Source organism: Acipenser ruthenus, chromosome 13, assembly GCF_902713425.1.
Source record: "Acipenser ruthenus chromosome 13, fAciRut3.2 maternal haplotype, whole genome shotgun sequence".
Lineage (NCBI taxonomy): Eukaryota > Metazoa > Chordata > Actinopteri > Acipenseriformes > Acipenseridae > Acipenser > Acipenser ruthenus.
In genome coordinates this window covers 21,910,770-21,931,925 of record NC_081201.1, presented here as the reverse complement: position 1 = coordinate 21,931,925, position 21,156 = coordinate 21,910,770, and the positions used below count along the sequence as shown (strand labels likewise).

Sequence of the window (21,156 nt, the reverse complement as noted above, 5' to 3'; positions counted from 1 at the left end):
ACGGGGTGCATTATAACAGGTGAGCACTGTATATATTCAAACAGTTTCATCTTTACAAATGAAATAAATTGCTTTAAAAAAAAAAGTTACAGGAAGGATTTGAAGCATGAGAATAATCAATTTAAGAAAACTTGAAATTAGCTGTTTTGCAACAATGCTAAGTGTATTGTTACATTTCTGTGATGTCACCCTTTGACCTTTTGATTGATTCATTCTATAAATCTTCTAACTAAAAAGTGGCTATGAAGAGAAGGGGAGTGCGGGCCAGATATATTGTTGATTAACAAATTGAGTTTGTTCTACGAATCCACCTAAAACTGTTGATTCATCAACAAAACCACCGTCAGAACAATTCAACAGAAAAGTGAATACTATTTCATTACACAACAATCAGTTAAGTATAGTATTACACATTTCAAACGTAACACTTATAAAAGAGGGGCTTGTGAGTTCAGAAAAGTAATACAATTATACATTAACATAATGAAGAAAAAAATTTTTAATTACAAATTCACTTCCACATAAGCACCGGCCCTTCTAATTTGTATTTCATATTTCTTCTGGACTGATCAGGAACAGCAATTTCATCATCACTTAGTAAATCTCCATCAATTACACAGATGTTAGATATAAACTCACATTTTGCATTTCCTTCATTTAACTATTGTTCAAACAAGCTTAAAGCCCATTTACATTTTACAAGTATTTCTTTAAAACCAATCGCTGGCAAGGATATTTAGGACTTCATCTGTTTTAGATTCGGTAGAACAATCGATAACTTTACTCTCCATTCCAAGTTCACATTCCTTTGTGTTTTTTGCATTTTTATTTTTCTAATGCCACGTTCATGTTCTACATCTAAACCATAGTCCACATAGTAAGTGCGATTTCAAACTCAAAGGAACTCAAGGCAACATTACCACAATGAGAGACAAACATTTTACTGTTTGAAGGGTAACAAAAGAGTAAAAACCAAATCTAATTATCAAATTGAACCTCAATATCAAAGTATCAATTAAGAAGACATGTTTTAAGTGGCATAAACAACTCTGTGTTCAATTAGTAAGAAAATATTCCACAGTGGATTACTATCTTATCGTTGTTTATCCCTTGCACAAATGTGATTTCGGAGGGACAGTGCTGCTGTGGGCCAACGTTCAATCTCTTCTGAAGTTTGATTTAGTTCACAAAACCAGCACAATTCACTCTGGGTGCCTCAAAAATGCCACAGATTGGATTACTGAATGACTCCCTGGTTTAACAGCTTTATTAAAAGTAGTTAACTGCTTTAGGACCTGGCTGGAGGTTTAAATGCTTCAATTAAACAATTAAAGCACATGGATGGAACAAAGACCTGGCCAGGAAGGGCCAGAGTTGTCCATTCCGAAGCACTTCAGAGCTTGATTAAAGAAAAGTCATTCTCTGAAGTCAGCTATGTAACTTAGGTTTAAACATTCTTACTTTTTCATACATTGAATGAAAAAAAAAAAAAAAAAAAAAAAAAAAAAAAATCAATTCCAGTACTTTTGGTTTGTTGTAAATGCTATGTTGGTTTTCAAAATGAATGTCTTTCAGGGAAGAAATCAAGCAATTGACTCACCAAATCCACAGTTATCACATATCTTATTCACATATCTCTTTGATAAAATCTATAATTTTCAGATGAATTGGAAAATTAATCCTTTAAAAAGGTCAAAGGATGGAGAAATGTAGCTTTAAGTAAAATGCACAGACTCTTGAAATAAGAAAATGATTCTTCATCTGCAACCCACTTCATTCATGCTTTGTGGAACAGTTTTGGGTGACGGCACAATTTCTCATCAACAAGACTCATTCCTTCTTGACAGTGCCATTTTAACAATGTGCCTCAGATCAATACAACAGGCAATCAGCTTGCTTTGCGAAGATAAAGAATATCAGGCAAGGTAAAGTAGCTGCTGGGAGTCAAACTAACTTCACCAAAGCATAACACAGTCAAATTAGAGACCATGACCTGTTCTGGAAAAACAGGGCACTTATTCCAATAGTCTACCATTGTTGAATTGATTGTCAATAGTGCTGCCTGAACAGGTTATTAAATGTGTTGAATACTTAGAAGTCAGAGAACTTCACAGTAAGTTGAAGACACACCTTGGGGATCATTTATTTAGGCTAATTTACTATTCCAGTTGAAGAAACTGAAAAGGAGTTTATTTTATAATATATTTTTATTTCAAAAAACTAACTAGAGCCCTTTTGAATAATTCACTGTCAGTACTCTAAAATCAGGTTTAACACTCAAAACTATTTTCCTACCAGACTGGCTACTGTTAAAGGAAGTACAGCACATTAAATTACTGGGAAGGAACATCTTCATTGCACACTGTGTTAATCGAAACAAACTATAACAAATAATATCAGGAGTAAATGATTCTGTTAACGACAGCTGAAACATAATTTAGACTATTCAAATGGAAAGTTTTATATAAGTGAGCAAAACAAAATAGAAACAGTAATACCACCATTGCTTAAAATAAATAGGAATAATATGTGGTTCTATTGCCTTTAGTTTGTGAAGCAGCTGTTGTACATTCGGAATAAAAGACTCTACTGTATATCATGTCTGAGATGTTTTTACTTCATTGTGGTCTTCATACTTCACAGCAAAACAAAAAACAGAACAGAAAAATATTAATGAAAGTGAAACAAAAATCATCATTAAAACTGAAACAGCTAAAACTGAAATTCTGTAAAATAGAATAGTGAAAGAAAAGTGAAACACTAATAGCAGGTCCTTATTGTACTGTGTAACACTGTGCACTATTAATGTTTAGCAAATTCTTTTTTAATATGTTACGAGATCTGGACGAGATCCCTGTGTTAAGGAAACAAGGAGCGAATGAGCACAAACTAATCAAAATAAGAATACATAGAATAGAATATTCTTCATTACGTTTTTAAATCGTTTCATATGCATAGGCATCGGGTTATATGGCCCCCAGTGCCCATGCTCCACCAATATACCAGTATTCTGGAATGTGAGCCCAGCCACACCAATGTTTGAGTTATATATATATATATAGTGCCTTGCAAAAGGTATTCAGACCTCAATGGGAGGTTTGGCCCAGTCAAAATCCTGATCTCAATCCCATTGAGAATCTTTGGCACTATTTGAAAATTGCGGTCCACAGGAGGCTGTGTGGTCCAGTGGTTAAAGAAAAGGGCTTGTAACCAGGAGGTCCCCAGTTCAAATCCCACCTCAGCCACTGACTCATTGTGTGACACTGAGCAAGTCACTTAACCTCCTTGTGCTCCATCTTTCAGGTGAGACGTAGTTGTAAGTGACTCTGCAGCTGATGCATAGTTCACACACCCTAGTCTCTGTAAGGTCGCCTTGGATAAAGGCCTGTGCTAAATAGACAAATAAATACCAAATATTAATGTGTGGGGGGTTGAATACTTATGCAAGCAAGATATTTCAGTTTTTTTATTTTTCTTAAAAATATTTCCCAACATAAAACCAATGTCACCTTACAATAATTGATTTTGAGTTTCAGTGTTTTAAAATAAAATAACAAACAGAACGAAATTTCAATGTACCATTTGTAATTCAGTAATATGAGAGAATTGGTCAAGGGTCTGAATACCTTTTGCAAGGCACTATCTATATCTATCTATCTATTTATCTATCTATATATATATATATATATTTTTTTACATATGTTTTGACGGGAATGATATGTTTTTAAGATTCCACCTCAATGGTAAATAACATCTGATGTGGAATAACATTCCACATCAGGTTAGTTTAACAGAGAAATCAGTGTTATTTCTCAGAAGTCAAAGTTCTGAGGCCTAGTCATTGGTGCAAGCCTTTCACAGACCACTGACTCTCACACAAAGTGACAAAACCAGAAAAGGTCAGATTGTGTCAGGGTCCACTTTCTTTGTCATTTTCGTATTCAATATTAGGTTGGTGTATTTTATTTTTGTATTAAGTATTATGGTAGTGCGTTGTTAGCCTGCCTACCAAGACTAAAAAACGACGTGTGAACCACTACGTATGAGCCAGCTTGGCAGTTCAATAACCTTACCGATGAAACAGACTTCATTTTGCAGACTGAACAACACTGAAATGTTTTTGCTCTTACTAAGCTGCAAGTTGTCTATGCACTATCAATAATTACTTCTATCTTTGTATAAACACGAATGCATAATTAAAGTTGACTAGTGTAAATGCTTTATTACGCACCAATTTAGTTTCTTCTGGTTTGCTGTGTTGATTATTTTAGTGTAGAAGTTCAGCTGTATGCAATATGTCCTGTCCATATGACACACACAACAAAAAAAGGGTATGAAACGGTAGTGTTTATTGCAATTACTATTATTATAATTTTTTATTTTGAAAATATACTTAGTTTGGTGAGCGATTTAATTTATAATCCAAGATACAAAACATGACTGAAAGTCTTACTTCAGCTGTATATGCAGTGAATCATTATAATGCAATGTATGCATATTTTCGCTATCTATTGATTTTATTCTTCTATTTATTTACAATAATTGAGATTCATTACTGTGTACCTTATTATTGTATTTTGAGTTATTCTGTCTATGCTGTGACTATCTGAGTTATTGTTTATACCCGATCAGACTGAGTGACTTGAATCTCCCGGCTCAGAGCAGCGGCCAGAGCAGCAACACAGAACTTTCGGAGTTTCGCTGTCGTGGGTTATGGATATATATATATTGTTGTATATATTTTCGTATTCAATGGGGCTTCATCATTTATCCTCTATACACCATTTTATAGTACAAACAATGTGCCAGACAAGCAATATATACACACAAAAATGAGATGTTGTAAATTCACAGCGACGATAATTGTACATAAAGGTAGACATTTTATCTAATAGATATTTTGTTGTTCAGAGATTTTCCTTTTTTCCTCTTAACATCAAGTATAGGAGAGTCTGCCCCCTGACCCTTGGACACCCCCAGAAATTTTATAAACCTGGCACCGATGGCCATAGGTGACTCTCCTAGGTAGGTGTCTCCTTTGATTAATAATGTATTTATTATTTACCTGTCTGTTGTGAAGTTGTCGGTCAACATAAACTTGTCCTTCTGTGATGTATCCAGTCAAGTCAGGGATAGGATGGGTAATATCTGTAAAGAAACAAAAAGCAAAGATTAACAGGGGTTCAAAACAATTTTGAAACAAGGCATTTAATACATTGAGCCAATGTTTTTTTTTGCCATTCGCTGTGTTCAAGGTGAGCAATTAAAATATCACCTTCCCCAGCGACTCCTGTTGCCTATTATATAAAATGAAAGGTCCCTGAATTCCTACATCTAGTGCTCAGAACCCATATCTTTTTTTCTAATTAACAAGAAAATAAATGCAGCTCACTTTGTTGCATTCTTAGTTTGTACAGTAACAACAAAGGGATATTTAAAACAAACCCCACTCTAAAGTTGGGTCCTGCTTTTAAAAATGTCTACTTCAAGAGTGGAACTGGATTACTATCTGGGTAGGATGGATTCCTAGGTATGTTTAGCATGCTAATATATTCTTTGAATGTAATTAAATGGCATTTTATTTCAATTCTGTTGCTCCAATATTGAGTCATCATTTATTCTGTGTTAGTGCTGGGACCGAACAGCCTTCCTCAAAATGGTTAGATTCTCCAGACAAGTTCAAAGAGGCAGGTAAAGGCAGATTTATAGAAAAAACGATAACTCAGTATTGCAACACAAAACCCTTCTGATGTCATTTTCTAGCAAAAACCTCTCCGAATGATAGCAATCATTAAAACAACTTTGTAGCTGAAATTTTGCTTTTGTGGATGATGGAAAAAAGTTACAAGAAATAGATGTCTACAATTATTTATTTCAGCAATTTTTTTGCAAAAGTCCAAAAATGCTAATTCAAAAGTATTCGTACCCTAACAAGGAAAATTTAATACATACCTAGTTGAGGCACCTTTAGCAATAATAACCTCTTTTAAACTATTAGGATATTTGTCAATAAGCTTTTGGCATAATTCTTTAGTGATTTTTGATCATTCTTCAACACAACATTGTTCCAGTTCATTCAAATTCCGAGGACTTCTCTTCTGCACAGCCTTCTTCAACTCATACCAAAGATTCTCAATCGGATTTAGATCGGGACTTTGACTAGGCCATTCCAGAACCTTGATGTTTTTCTTCTTTAACCATTCTGAAGTAGATTTTGATGTGTTTTTTGGATTGTTGTCAGGTTGGAACATCCAGTTGCGCTTTAAACCAAGTTTTGTAGCGGATGGTTTCAGATGATTGGCCAATATCTTTTGGTATGCTATGGAATCCATTTTACCATGTATTGGAACTAAATTTCCTATGCCACTAGTGGAAAAACAGCCCCATAGAAGGATATTACCACCTCCATGCTTGACAGTACGTATGGTGTTCTTTTCTTTGTATGCCTCACCAGACTTTCTCCAAACATAACGACTATCAGTGTGACCAAATTGCTTGATTTGTGTTTCATCGCTTCACAAAACCTTTGACCAGAAATCATATCCATTATTCAAATGCCATTTTGCAAACTAAGAAATTGTCCTTGTGCTGTTTTCCTAAGTGGCTTTTTCTTTGGCCTGCGACCATTGAGACCTTCACTATGCAATACTCAACCCAAGGTTGAAATGGAAACCCCAGTCCCACTTGCAGCCAATTCACTTTGAATAGCTTTGGCAGTCAATGTCGTATTGTAATTAACCTTCTTCACAATTCTTCTACTTGTTCTTAGTGAAAGGACCTTCTTTCTTCCAGACCGAGGGAGCGTTGTGACAGTATCATGAGTCTTGTAGTTCTTGATAATGGAAACAATAGTTGAAATTGGGAAACTCAAATGCCTGGAAATCTTCTTGCATCCTTCTCCAGCTTTATGACAATAAATCATTTTCTGCCTAAGGTCTTCAGAGAGCTCTTTACTTTTTCCCCATATTGACTTATTGGTAATGACAGCAAATCGTCCTATACCTAACCCTTTTATACTCTCTAAGAATGTCAACCTACAATCCAGCATTTTCTAGACTTTTCTAGAATTAGGTTCTGCATTATCATACTGAAATTTCTAGCACCTTGTTGACAATACTATCATAGCATCAAAGGGTATGAATATTTTTGAATTAGCATTTACAGCACTCCAGATAACGTTTTGGGTCATTGAGTAATTTACTCTATAATTTAGACACAATGTGACAAAGTCATGAGTACTTTTAATAAATACTGTAAATGCTTTGTACATGCTTTATTGCTAACTTATGGGGTATGCATTAACTACATTAACTTACATTTTAACTGTAATTTTACTTTGAACTACTATACAAAAACTTGGTGTTATAATAAAAACAAAAAAGTTAATCTTATTTACTTTATTGACCACAAACAATATGGCTGTGAAGCAAAAACACAGAAACAGAAAATTTGTTTTTAATTCCAACGCTGCACATGGAAATATACTTAACAAAAGGCCTGAATGCACATACACATATATACATATACATATACATATACATATATATATATATATATATATATATATATATATATATATATATGTATACACACACACACACACACACACACAGTGCCTTGCAAAAGTATTCAGACCCCTGACCAATTCTCTCATATTACTGAATTATAAATGGTACATTGAAATTTCGTTCTGTTTGATATTTTATTTTAAAACACTGAAACTCAAAATCAATTATTGCAAGATGACATTGGTTTTATGTTGGGAAATATTTTTAAGAAAAATAAAATACTGAAATATCTTGCTTGCATAAGTATTCAACCCCCACACATTAATATTTGGTAGAGCCACCTTTCGCTGCAATAACAGCTTTAAGTCTTTTGGGGTAAGTATGTACCAGCTTTGCACACAGTGTCGGAGTGATTTTGGCCCATTCTTCTTGGCAGATTTGCTCCAGGTTGTTCAGGTTGGTTGGACGACGCTTGTGGACCGCAATTTTCAAATAGTGCCACAGATTCTCAATGGGATTGAGATCAGGATTTTGACTGGGCCACTGTAGGACATTCACCTTTTTGTTCTTGTGCCACTCCAATGTTGCTTTGGCCTTGTGCTTGGGATCATTGTCCTGCTGAAAGGTGAATTTCCTCCCAAGCTTCAGTTTTTTAGCGGACTGAAGCAGGTTCTCTTGCAGTATTTCCCTGTATTTTGCTCCATCCATTCTTCCTTCAATTTTAACAAGATGCCCAGTCCCTGCTGATGAGAAGCATCCCCACAGCATGATGCTGCCACCACCATACTTCACTGTAGGGATGGTGTGTCTTGAGGCATGGGCAGTGTTAGGTTTGCGCCACACATTGCGCTTTGAGTTTTGGCCAAAAAGCTCTATCTTGGTCTCATCTGACCACAAAACCTTTTCCAACATCGCAGCTGGGTCACGCTCAAGCTTTCTGGCAAACCCCAGACGTGCTTTCAGATGGTACTTTTTGAGTAACGGCTTCTTTCTTGCCACCCTCCCATACAGGCCAGTGTTATGCAGAGCTTTTGATATGGTTGCCTGGTGCACCATTACTCCACTCCCAGCCACTGAACTATGCATCTCCTTCAAAGTGATTGTTGGCCTCTCTGTGGCTTCTCTCACAAGTCTCCTTCTTGTTTGAGCTCTGAGTTTTGAGGAACAGCCTTTTCTTGGCAGTGCCTGGGTGGTGTGATGCAGCTTCCACTTCCTGATTATTGATCCAACTGTACTCACTGGGATATCCAAACACTTGGATATTATTTTGTACCCTTTCCCTAATCTATGCATTTGTATTATTTTATCTCTAACTTCTGTAGAATGCTCTTTGGTCTTCATTTTCCTTCAGATTCACAGCCTGACCAATGATCCTTCAACAGTGGGGTTTTTATCCAGAAAATGTGACAGCAACTTTAATGGTTCACAGGTGGAGGCCAATGGTAAGGTAATTGTGTCCTCGTTAGGGCAATTTCTTTCATCGGTGTAAACTGGGAGCTTCCACAGCACAGGGGTTGAATACTTATGCAAGCAAGATATTTCAGTTTTTTTATTTTTCTTAAAAATATTTCCCAACATAAAACCAGTGTCACCTTACAATAATTGAGTTTGAGTTTCAGTGTTTTAAAATAAAATATCAAACAGAACAAAATTCCAATGTACCATTTGTAATTCAGTAATATGAGAGAATTGGTCAGGGGTCTGAATACTTTTGCAAGGCACTGTATATATATATATATATATATATATATATATATATATATAATATTGTATTTATTATATAGATTTACCTTCCAAAAATGTGGTTGACGGACAGGTAGATTGATAGAATAGGTTGACTGTGGCAAGACATCCAGAATCCAAAATAAAAAACCAGTGACTCATTCACCAGTCAAGTACACATTGCAAGGGAGTGGATTCAAACATAAGTTTTCTTTCTTCTTTCTTTCTTTCTTTCTTTCTTTCTCTTTCTTTCTTTCTTTCTTTTTTTTTTTAAAACCAAGTGGTCATGTGTTTCTGCAATTCCCAGGCTAAAATTAGCTGTCTCAGCATTCTTGAACTACTGCCTGCAGTATATTCACAAATATCATACGTAATTAATATTTTTTCAATGCGTACAACACCCTTTACACAGCTTATCTGGAGTGCTGATCTTATTACAATTCTTTGGCAAATGTTTCAAATATGGATGTTCAATAGTAAGGCCAACCCCCTATTAAGGCCACATTTTGTTGGTCCCTTGAATGGTCTTAATAGCATGGTTTGACTGTATTATACGATACAATACGCTTTTATATAGTGCTCTTCATGGACAGCATCCCAGGGTACTTTACAATAAAAATAAATAGTCATTGGCCAATCAATCCAGGTAAAAAATAAGCCAACGCAAAGAAATATGTTTTTAAATGTGATTGATATGGTTTTTAAATTTGATTAGCAAATTCATCAACAAAACAACTGATCCACAACCACACACAAGTCGACTCACCATCATTAGGCATGGTAAGGATGGGGATCTGTGTAATTGAACCATTTCTGCCCTCTACTCTCCCGGCTCTCTCGTAGATTGTGGCCAAGTCAGTGTACATGTACCCAGGGAACCCTCTGCGACCAGGCACCTCCTCACGAGCTGCCGAAACCTAAAAAAAAAAAAAAAGGATTCAAAAGCTAATCCTGTTTTTCTGGGGTTAATTAACGGGGCGGGGTATTTAAGTATTACCAATTATATACCACCCAACCTCTTGCTTAAATCTTGGTATCCCAGAATGCCTTTTTTGTGTTTGTTTCTAAGCAAAATGAAAATTCAAGAATTTTGTTCACTTGAGCGGGAATCTGAACATTTGAATTAGGAGGACCAGTCCTCATGTACAGTGGTAGCACAAAACATTACTACAGTACAGTAGCTTCTTATACTTCTAGAGCGGTCTGAAGTAAGCAGAGCTAACCTGGACCTAAATGTAGGTCCAGAGTATTCAGAGTTAATGCAGGTTTTACTCACAAGTAACTGAAACTATTTAAAACAGTCTAGCTCTTTGAGAGGCTTAACCCATACAGACTGGGCTTTCTTGAAAGAGCTAAATATTTTATTTTTCGTTGTATGTCTAATTTTATCTGTTCTAAAACAAATCTAAAGTCATTCATGTTTTATCTTTCGCTCAAAGTGTTAGACTACAAGTTCATTTGATTATTTCTTATTCAAAAAGTTATTTTGTACTTTACAGAATGTTATATATCGGTCACTCCCACATGTTATTGTATTACATATTTGACATAATATACAATAAGTTAGGTTACGTTCCTTACTACTATATATTGTTTGTAATTTTACATTTACTGTATCTATACAAATATACTTTACACGTGATTTTGCAGGCATTTATACACTTTAAATGATCTATTATTCTCCTGTCTGTGCTACAGTATGAAGTAAAATAGCATTTCTATAAAAAAACCAATTAATTTTTTCTGAATTGTGAAGAATCTGCAGGTGTTCACCCAATTTTATAAAAAGGACACAAAAAAAGTAGAGACAAACAATATAGGTGAATATGAATGTACCTGTCTTAACTGAATATCAAATGTGTATTAATATGCTTTACCGCATTTAAGAGAGCTGTGTTAATGCAAACCGTGTGTGTCAAGGATACCTTAGCATACAAGGTCTCCTTTCATTCGCTTAAAGTCAAAATGATTCCTGTGCAATCTCATTGTGTAATTATTGGTGCCTCATTCCATACAGTGCCGATTATTAGGAATATAAAAAAGTCAAGGCTCTGGCAGTGTCTGGATGAAAGACTTCAGGACACAGATGTTTGACGTGCTGCTCCACCCCCGCGATCATAAACTCACTACTCACCCTGACAGTATTGTCATTTTCCTCCAAGAACTGCGACCAAGGACACCGCGACCCCAAAGTTAATGGTTAACATCTTTATTTCAGGGAACCAGGGTTATGAGAATAACCTAACATTTCCTTTCAAGTAGGGAACATTAACCATTACAAAATGGGCCAGTATACCCAAGCTGTCGCAAGGACATGGAGTATACATTTAAAAAAAAAAAAAAGAAACACACAACACTACAGAGAACAAGTTGAAGCTGCCTTGTGTCTGAATCAAATACCAGCATAGCTGGAATAAAAACATTAGTAAGGACCCACCTTAATCTTATATGAGTACAAAAATGCCTACACACAAAAACCCCAGAAGAATGTGCCCGTGACCATAGGGATTTCGTTGTGGAAGACAGCAAAGGAAAGAAGGTACAACTTAAGTGTGCAAGTACTGTCGAGTTACTATACATATTTTGACAAAAAAAAACAAACGCTGAAACATTTTGGAAAGTAACCGAAAACACTATTTTCATACAGTATATCAAGAACGAAAGCCCCGAAAAAAACAAACAATTTACATAAAACTCGCAAATAGCTAGAAATAAGCACCGAAAAATACAATTAATAAAACCCGAAAAACAGAAGCCAAATTATATATTTATATTTATTTTTATATATATATATATATATTATTAATACTGTAAGTTAATAATTAGAACTATTAAATAATATATTTTCAAATAATAGTCTAAAATATATACATTTCAGCTGAACAAGTTAAAGACTTGGGAGGGACGGACAGACAAGGCCATGTTGGGTCTATACAGAAAATACACATAACATATACAGAAAACAAGCTAGAAATAATAAGAATAATTATAGCGATTTCGTAATATTTCCGGACTTTTTTTTTTTTTTTTTTTTAACCAATGCTAAAAAGAGCGCGGAAATACACATGAGGATTTCTCATCATTTCTCTGATGTTTATCAGGCTAGGCTGAAAAGGAAAATGACAATTCTGTCAGGTTGAGTAGTGAGTTTATGCTCGCGGGGGGAGAGCAGCACTACGCCACCCCTTTCTTTTAACCGTTTGGTATAAAATCATTTTGATTTCACTTTAAAACGGGCCATCTCGGCAGTAAAATTGTAGGATTGTAGATCTGGGAAGGATTTAACCTCTGAATAAAACATGACAATGAAATACATCTCCCCATACACACAGCAGCAGATAATTCAGCTCTCAGGAAAGGTCATGTGTACGTGACAAATTAGTGGCATTTTCTAGTTTCGTCAGTTTACAGCCCTGGTAAGGAAGTACAGCAGTAAAAATGTCAGTGTGCTTGGTGAAAAGAGAATGAACATCCAACAGACTTTTAAATCACTCAATGTAGACGTTCGTTGCCATTGATTGGTACTTCGTTGTACTGGGGATTGAAAGGCATCTTTTCCCTAATATGATCACATTTTAAACAGGTTTCTGACAAAAACACGTTAAATGGATTTCCTCAGGAAAAACTGAGTAATTTGCACAACCCTAATGTAAAACAGCAGAGTATACATTTACCTCTCTTAAGGCCTCAGCATAGGAGCTCATGTCTGTGAGAATAACCAGGACGTGTTTCTCACATTGGTAAGCCAGGTACTCCGCTGTAGTCAGTGCAAGGCGAGGAGTAATAATACGCTCAATGCTGTCAAAAGGAAGATCTTGATTAGAAGCAACTACTGACACAGAATGGACTACTGAGGAACAAAACTTTCAAGGCAGACTACTGAAGAAAGCAATAAGAAAATAATCTTAAATTTTATTGAGAGTTTGACAGTTACCTATGACCTTCACAGGGTTTTGATTTATTTGTATTACATTCAGTCACAATGCTAGAACAAATTGAATTGGCCCATTTCTAAACTGACAAAAGGTGTTTGAAAAAAAAAAAAAAAAAAAGTTAACTTACGTGGGGTCATTTGCAAGATTTAAGAACAAGCACACATTGTCCATGGAGCCATTTTCCTCAAAATCAGATTTAAAGAAGCGAGCGGTTTCCATATTAACCTAAAGCAGAAGCAAATTCAAGGTCATAAACAAGGCTTTACAAGAAATATCCCTTTTATAAAAAAAAAAATGTGGTTAAACTTTTTTCAGTCCATGTCCTTTTCATCCAGGTGTAGACCATTTATCCTGTCACAACAATGAGTTTCTCTTCCCCTTCACTTTCACCATTCATGAAAAAGGGATTGCATCTGACCCCACAGTTTCTACAAATATAAACAGCAGTTGGGTAAACATTTTTATTCAAATGACATTTATATAAATTCAAGCAGTGATCGAATATAAATAAATATGTACCAATACTGTAAACAGATATAGGGTCTGTGATAATTATATAAACCCCGTCAGAATAAATACAGCCACTCGTTGCCTCCTATAATTAATATCCAAGTACTGTTTTCCACCAGGTGATTTACTATACCTCTTATTAAAGTAATTGTAGCTAACATTGTAGTTCCATACATTCTCTCCTATGCACATGCATTCATTATACTGCATCACAAATGTGCAGTTTTTAAATAAATCTGCATTTTCTTTTTATAACATGATATTGATATCTCCAGCTTAAAAAAATCTGTATTTGCAAGTTATGCTTTTAGACTTGCATTTCATTTCCCCTGGAGGGTGGCTTCTTTCCTGTCAATAGCCAATCTGCTGGTTCGCCTACTGACTGATATCCCTTCAACCAGTAACATGCTTTCACCCAGAAGGCACTGCTGGAGTGAAATGACCAAGCAAGTAAAGTAGCAACAAACTTCCTGGAAGGGAAGGCAAGCACTGGGAATATTCTTTAACCTAGTGTAGTACCAGACGTCAAATTTTAAAATAGTTTAAAATAGTTAAAGCAGTGGTATTTGTATTCGTCACTGTTTAGATCATTAAAATTAACCACTATCTGTCCCAGTGATGCATTAAAGTTAACTCAACCAGGTTAAATGACACACATCTACATTCCATCCTTTAGCAATCTACACCAAATCCTTCCTGGTCTTCCTTTACTTACACCCATAGCAGCGAACACAATGGCAAAGTTATCAGCACTGTAGTCCATCACATCTTTTGATTTTTTAACCAGTCCGGCTTGACGGCAAATCTGGGCAGCAATCTGTCAAAACACAACAAACACGCAGACAATCATTATCAGAGTATATATATATATATATATATAGCACTGAAAGAAAATGGGTTTTAAAAGCAAAAAGTGTTTATTTGTACAGGAAAGCCAAACTTGACCCATCATAAATAAGGAAGCCGGTTTGCTTACACCTGAAAACTACCTTTAAAAGAATGGAACAGTGCTGTTTCAAATGAAGTGCACAAGATGATAAATCTACAGAAAGATGCAGTAAACACTGCCCCAGGAATCACTTTTAAACATGAACTTGAGATACCACATTAAAGTGGAGGGAACCTTTCAAATACCCATGTAATTTCCAGACAGCCAGTCTCATCTTCACTGCAGTAAGACAAACAAACCAAAACCAAAATCGTGCCCTGGTAAATGGCACCCTCTTTAAATGACACAGTCACCTTGGTAAATTATAATGTCATTTCACCTCCCTAATCCGAACCCTGCCACTCCTTAAATGAGTTCCTGGGGTGAGAAGCAGGGCATAAGGAGAACCATCAGAACAGACTTCAATTATTACCCCTCTCCTTCCCCTTCATCAACACTCAGGCGGTCTATACTATCTGGTCAAAGTGGTCATGAGTGGTCTCTTCAGTTTCCGGTCATCAATATGAGCAGACCTCTGCTGCTGTGATTATTCATATTATTTGATGACATTTTGCAGTCATCAATTAATTTAGTTTTAAATCGAACAATTTTGGTCCATTAATGCATTATTTAGCTATAGAACGATTATTTTAGTTACACTGAAATCAGACTGGTCTGTGTTTGAATTGGAATAGTAACGCAGGTTCAAAACACTGAGAATAATGCCTAATGTTTTGAGTGAAAAAATAACAGCTTGCTATGAAGTAATATTTTGTTAATCATCAGAATAATCAAATCAATAATCAATATATTAATCAATAGACCAGTTGACAAGACTTTAGAACACAAAAATTGAAGACAAATTGACTCAAATACAAAAATGCCCCCCCCCCCCCAAAAAAAGAAAAAATCTAAATGTAGCACTTGAGTGTTAACAGTTACTGTATGGATAAATCAAAATTGTTTCAAGAAGTGTAGGCGGGTGTAGCTTATATTCTATTAGTTCCATTTAACAGTAGCTAGAAAGCTAGGGTGAAACCGTCAAACTTAATTCACTTATCACCTGTTTTTAGACACAGTCCCCCAGAGGTGAAAGGCACTTGCGGCTAGTGAATTAGCTCACGCTATTTTCTTTCTTTTTTTTTTTTTTTTTTTTTACTGAAGCTGGTGATCAGGTAAGCTTAAGGGCCTATTTGAACAGAACACATTCCCTTCATTACAAAAAAATTAATAAAAAAAACCACCACCTGTTTGGCATTACAACCAGCTGCTACAGAAGGCCCATACTGACATAATGAAGCCTCCACTATAACAATAATACCTAGCCAGAGATTACAGGTGTCAGTACCGTGAAACAGGTAGGTCACTGTGAGACACAGTCAAAGCATTTAATCCAAACTGAACAGGTCAGGGTACCAGTAGATTGAAATTGTCTGAAGAACTTGGCCTAAAAAGCCACAGTAAGTTTTCTTACAACTGAAAAGGTGTGGGTGTTCCAAAGTATATTATTTTTCCTATTTCAATGGCCAGCATGCAGCAGTGACATCACAGTAACGACTGTGCTCAGCTTTGAATTCAGAGCTCCCTGCAGCAACAGCAAAAATAAATTACTTAATTAAATCTACCATTATAAGTAAATTGTCATTTACATGTGGTATAAAGAGAACACACAATGGTTCTTCATGGGTAACGCATAAACAATAGGTCTCAAAAAGCTTTACAAATTGAAAACAAAAGTATTCATTTTAAACAAACTTAATAGTCATGCAATCACAATAATGAGAAAGAAACGTCCTATTGGAAATTAGCAAACAAATGTGCATTCAAAATCATTTTAATGATCAGAGATTGGGACACCACAGATGCCAGTCACCGAGAAGAAAACAATGCAAAGAAAAGACTTTAACACAATGGACTTAGCCTTGACTGGTTTGTCAAGCACCGTTCAATAGCAAAAACACACACACACACACACACGCACGCACAGTTAACAGTTTAAAGGGAGCAGCGGCTATATTGTTTTCAGATTATAAAGCAGAACATTGGTAAGTCATACTTGATATATTTCCCATGTCATGCAGTGGAGTCAAATCAATTGATCCATATTAAAACAGGACCCTCTCGGTAATGCTACAATTTTTTATAGCCAGAAATACACCAAGAGACTCTGCACTACTAGATATTACATTTATACAACTTACAGTTGACTCAAACTAATCCAAACTGACATATAATTCAAGCCGTGCTCAAATAATGAAATGCATGCGGATAGCAGCTGTAAAAGTTCAGTCATAATTCCGTGATGAGTTTACAGCAGTCTCTGTATTTTAGGGTCCTCGTTAAAAAAAACTTGGCACCCTTATGTGCTGTTCGTGTCTGTCTGTCTGTCACTAAAGAGTGAGCACAATAACTGCCGTGACTTTGCACCAACCTTTTACCATACACTTCTATCCTCCTATGTTTCAGATTGCATTTGGCTATAATCCGATTCAGGAAGCCGTCATATAGCCGAAATCTGTCATATCCGATTTATTTGGTTCTAGGTGTCCATCGCATATGTAAAAATATTTTCTCTCAAGAGAGTCGTACTACATTGTAGTTGTTTTATTAACATTAGAAATGAACAGGCACATCGGTGTGTCTAAAACACCAAAGTACTGTACTACGCATATACTACACAAAGAAAATCTGTGAAAACTATTGTAAAACAAAGCAATGTAATACAGTATTTGGCAATTTACAAAATAGAATTCCAAAAGGTGTTCTTACCGGGCTTTCTCTGTCTATGCCAAAATAATATGACAGGTTATTTTGCACCGTTCATGCTAATCCGAGACAGAAACAACAACAACAAGAAAGCGAGCATACAAACACAAACTGCTGGAAAAAAAATGTGTTTCAGCTTTTAACCGTAGACCAATTATATTAATCCCTTGCTTTCTTGTTTTCTTTTATTTAACATGGTTAAACTGGGCAGTTACATGAAGTGAAAGTAAGTAAAAAGTGAAACTGAATCCATTCTGTAAAGCAGGGTGGGATTAATTTATACGCAAATTACGCTGTAGCGTAGGGCCCCCAGCAGTACTGGAGCCCAAGCGAGGTCAACGTTTGTTTGGGACACTTTACAAAACTGCATGCGGTTGGACAGGCCCACACACACAGGCAGAGGCGCACAGAAGCTTGCTTTTGGTTAATTTTGTTCTTTTATGATGGCTAAGCATTTCTTTCTCGATTACAGCATACCTGGTCTCTGTCTCTCACACAAGCAGCTTCCAGCTAATGTACAATACAAAATGCCCCACGCCTTCTATTCATGGGAGAAATCCGTCCCTAGTCCTACTACATCAGAAGCATCGGTCTGCAGGATTCAATGTATCAATCAGGCTCAATTTATGTATTCATTTATTTCAGTTTTAGGGCCAATTCAAAAACCTGTCATGTCTCAAATGTGCACAGTATGCCTCCTTTACATTTTAGAAATTTTCCTTTTTCATTTGGGGGTTGGAATTTTAGAAAAAAAAAAAGGTGGGTAAAAAGGTAAACGTGTACAATGCGGGAGGCTGAAGGAAATTCAAATGTGGATGTCTGCAGCCGGCAAGAATGGTTTTAGTCCATAGTGTTTGTTTCTCTCGCTACAAAAGAAAACCCAAAAAGAAGTAAAGGACATAAAGGTTATTTCCTTTTTTTGTTGAACTACATTGTTTTGTTCTACTGAATGCAATGCTACCACTGGTCCGTAGAAGGAATCTATGAACAGGTTTGGAAAAAATACAAAAAAAAAAGTTTGTTTTCACAGATATATATCTATTAGCTGCTGGACTTTCTGGTAAACTAACAAAACCACTGACCCATTAACCTCAGTGGATGTTATATTATGCACTTGCTAATGCTTTTGTACTTTACTGCCTGGGACTGAAGCTTTTTTTTATGTCTGTGATCCATATTGCATCATTTTGTGTTCTATGTTCCCATGGATGTTTGAATGTTAATTAAAATGATCATTAACAACAGTGAGATTTAATTATTATCACTTGCATGTGATGTCTGTCGAATGGTGCAAGGCAATAAAGGCATACACAGTTTAACAATGTAAATTGAAAGAGTAAAAAAGTTAGGAAATATCATTTTGCAATTAACAGGTTCCTGCGATGTAGTGTACTCACCTATTTCACACTGTGCATATGATTCATATCAAATTAGCTTCATGCTGGGCCTGTCTGTATCCAAATATCCCATAGGGAACTCAGTGCAACCCATGAACACACACGAGTGAGTCTCATCAGGGCTAAAGGACCACCCTGTAGTGTATGAACTATCCTTAAGAGTGCAGAAAATATAAACCGTGTTCACAGCACTATATTGGTGCATAACCGTAGAACTGTACAAAAACAATATAGGCTATGTACTAACCACAGCCAGATGGACACACTGATGACGTTTCTCACATTTTTATATGGCAACTCCACAAATCGGGAGAATATATAGGTTTTCCTCCATAATGAATTATAAAGTGCAACACCAATCACGTTGAATATAAAAGCTTTTTTAAAAAATGGAATTCTCAAGTCTGCACTGCAAAACATAAAAGTGCCTAATTTTGGTTTGAAACTGGAAAATGAATGGTTACCATGCACAGGCATGACAGAAAATGCTGTACAGTGACTGCATCTGTGTTTGTCACCTTTTTTAAAAAAATGTGTGCAAACTCCATGGCCCAACATGTATTTAAGAAAGATAAAACCATGCTCAGAGCTGGAAATATCCCCTCCGCACTCCGCTCCAGCAACTGGCTCGCTCTGCTTCGTTCACAGTCTGTCCCCAATGCAGGGCCGGATTAACCAATATGCCAATAACACCATTCACTATAATATGCATAGGCCCCCACATACTTTAATCCGGCCCTGCTGTCAGGGATAACAATGATAAGTGTTGAATCTGTAAAAATAATTAACTGAGTGCTGTTAGGATAAATTAACTTGAATAAAACAATGACTAGACCAGGCCAGGGGTGTCGCTTCACAAAAGGCTTGGCATTGCAAAGATATCAACCAGGACATCAGAATCATTTTTTTATTTTTTTTTTTACCAATGATTTCTCAGTTGCCAATTACAAGCAGATCACTCAGACGGGATTGGTCATGGACAAGGACAGAACTATTTGATTCATCTTACCAATTTTTCATAAGATTATTTAACTATTTGTGTTAAATAAGATGTTAAATCTAAATATGTTCACTCTGCGTCTGTCCTGTAGGGGTCACTGCAGAGTGGTGAGGCAGTATCCCACCTCCCAAACCCCAGGAGCGCCAAAGCCAGCGAAGTCCAGTTGCCTTGCACAACCAGGAATTGAACTTGTGATCTCTGGTTGTATGACTCACCCTGCACGCCACGCAGCAGTGCTTTTAGCAGGTGAGCCATTCCGGGACCCCATATACAATGCTTTAAAGTTACAGCTGCAACTTTAGAGACAGTTCGTATTGTTAATGCCCCAGGACCCCCCTTCCTCCACTACCCGAATACACACACGGTATAGATCAGCCTGGTCAATAGGCACACAGTATAAACCAGATCACCACTATGCACACACTGACTACACTTGTATTCCCTCCAAGTCCATTTTGTCACCTCTAATCAGAATAACAGCTCTGTCTAACAATTCAACACAGTATTAAATAATTTCCCAAATGTAAATCTGTTTTATGAATGAAAAAGAAAAAAAACTTAATTGAACATGTCAAAATAAAATGCAGGAGTGATTTTATCAACAATAAAATACAAGTTTTTACAGTCATTTCCTTTACACAGAAAACTATATGCTTACTCTATACATCAGTAAAATAGCAAGTATCCTTTTAGAGTTGTACCACCTCAAAAAGAGAATAAAAAACTACCGGTTGGTGCAAGTTTAGATTTTTGTTCCCCTCTTCGACTCAGTAACTTCTTAATTAGTTGAAATGGCACTGGCTATTACTTTGTTATTTGAAATCATCTTTGTTGCTGTGACGTGATAGATCTTATAAGCTAAGCACTTTTACTGACAAATTCACAAAACACATCATAAACACTTGAGCAGAATTATTAGTAAACTGTACCTTGCTCTTTTGCTTTTTGTAACACAACAACTGCTATCATTAATTCTGAATTTCAGGAAATGCAAATTATCGCGATCATTTGGGGGAGGCTGTTGCTATGGCCTTTTTTTGTAGGCAGAACAATTTTAAAACATAACAGCACTGCAGCTTTTGGCAAGAAAAAAGAGAATGCTTCATTCAACAACATTACATTGTCAGGCTAGTCCCTGCACTTTCGATGGCCCACAGCATGAACACTTTCCTTTAAGCCTTTTAACTTCTCACAGGAATGGGGGCCACACTGGCAAGCTTGGGGATGGCGGCCGCCCCTGTCGGCCCCTCCCAAATGACACCCACTACAAAGAAAAATGACTAAAAATCGGAAAAAAACAGGGGCTCCATTTGCTGCTGTTTTAGAGCAGTTGTTCCTAAAAGAACTGCAGATTCAAATATTTGAACAAAAAACAGCAACGGTTCTGTTT

The 21,156-nt window shown here is 36.2% G+C and overlaps 1 protein-coding gene across 1 annotated transcript in view; it reads right to left on the bottom strand.

Moving 5' to 3' along the window:
• The window catches only part of LOC117417751 (V-type proton ATPase subunit B, brain isoform-like), a 52,546-nt gene that overhangs the window by 6,853 nt on the left and 24,537 nt on the right, over positions 1-21,156 (bottom strand). The window contains exons 7-11 of the mRNA XM_034030041.3: positions 14,391-14,492; positions 13,293-13,390; positions 12,905-13,028; positions 9,997-10,147; positions 5,066-5,148 (exon numbers count right to left, since the gene is read on the bottom strand). Coding sequence (XP_033885932.1) covers positions 5,066-5,148; positions 9,997-10,147; positions 12,905-13,028; positions 13,293-13,390; positions 14,391-14,492 — 558 coding nt within the window. The remainder of the gene's footprint in view (positions 1-5,065; positions 5,149-9,996; positions 10,148-12,904; positions 13,029-13,292; positions 13,391-14,390; positions 14,493-21,156) is intronic.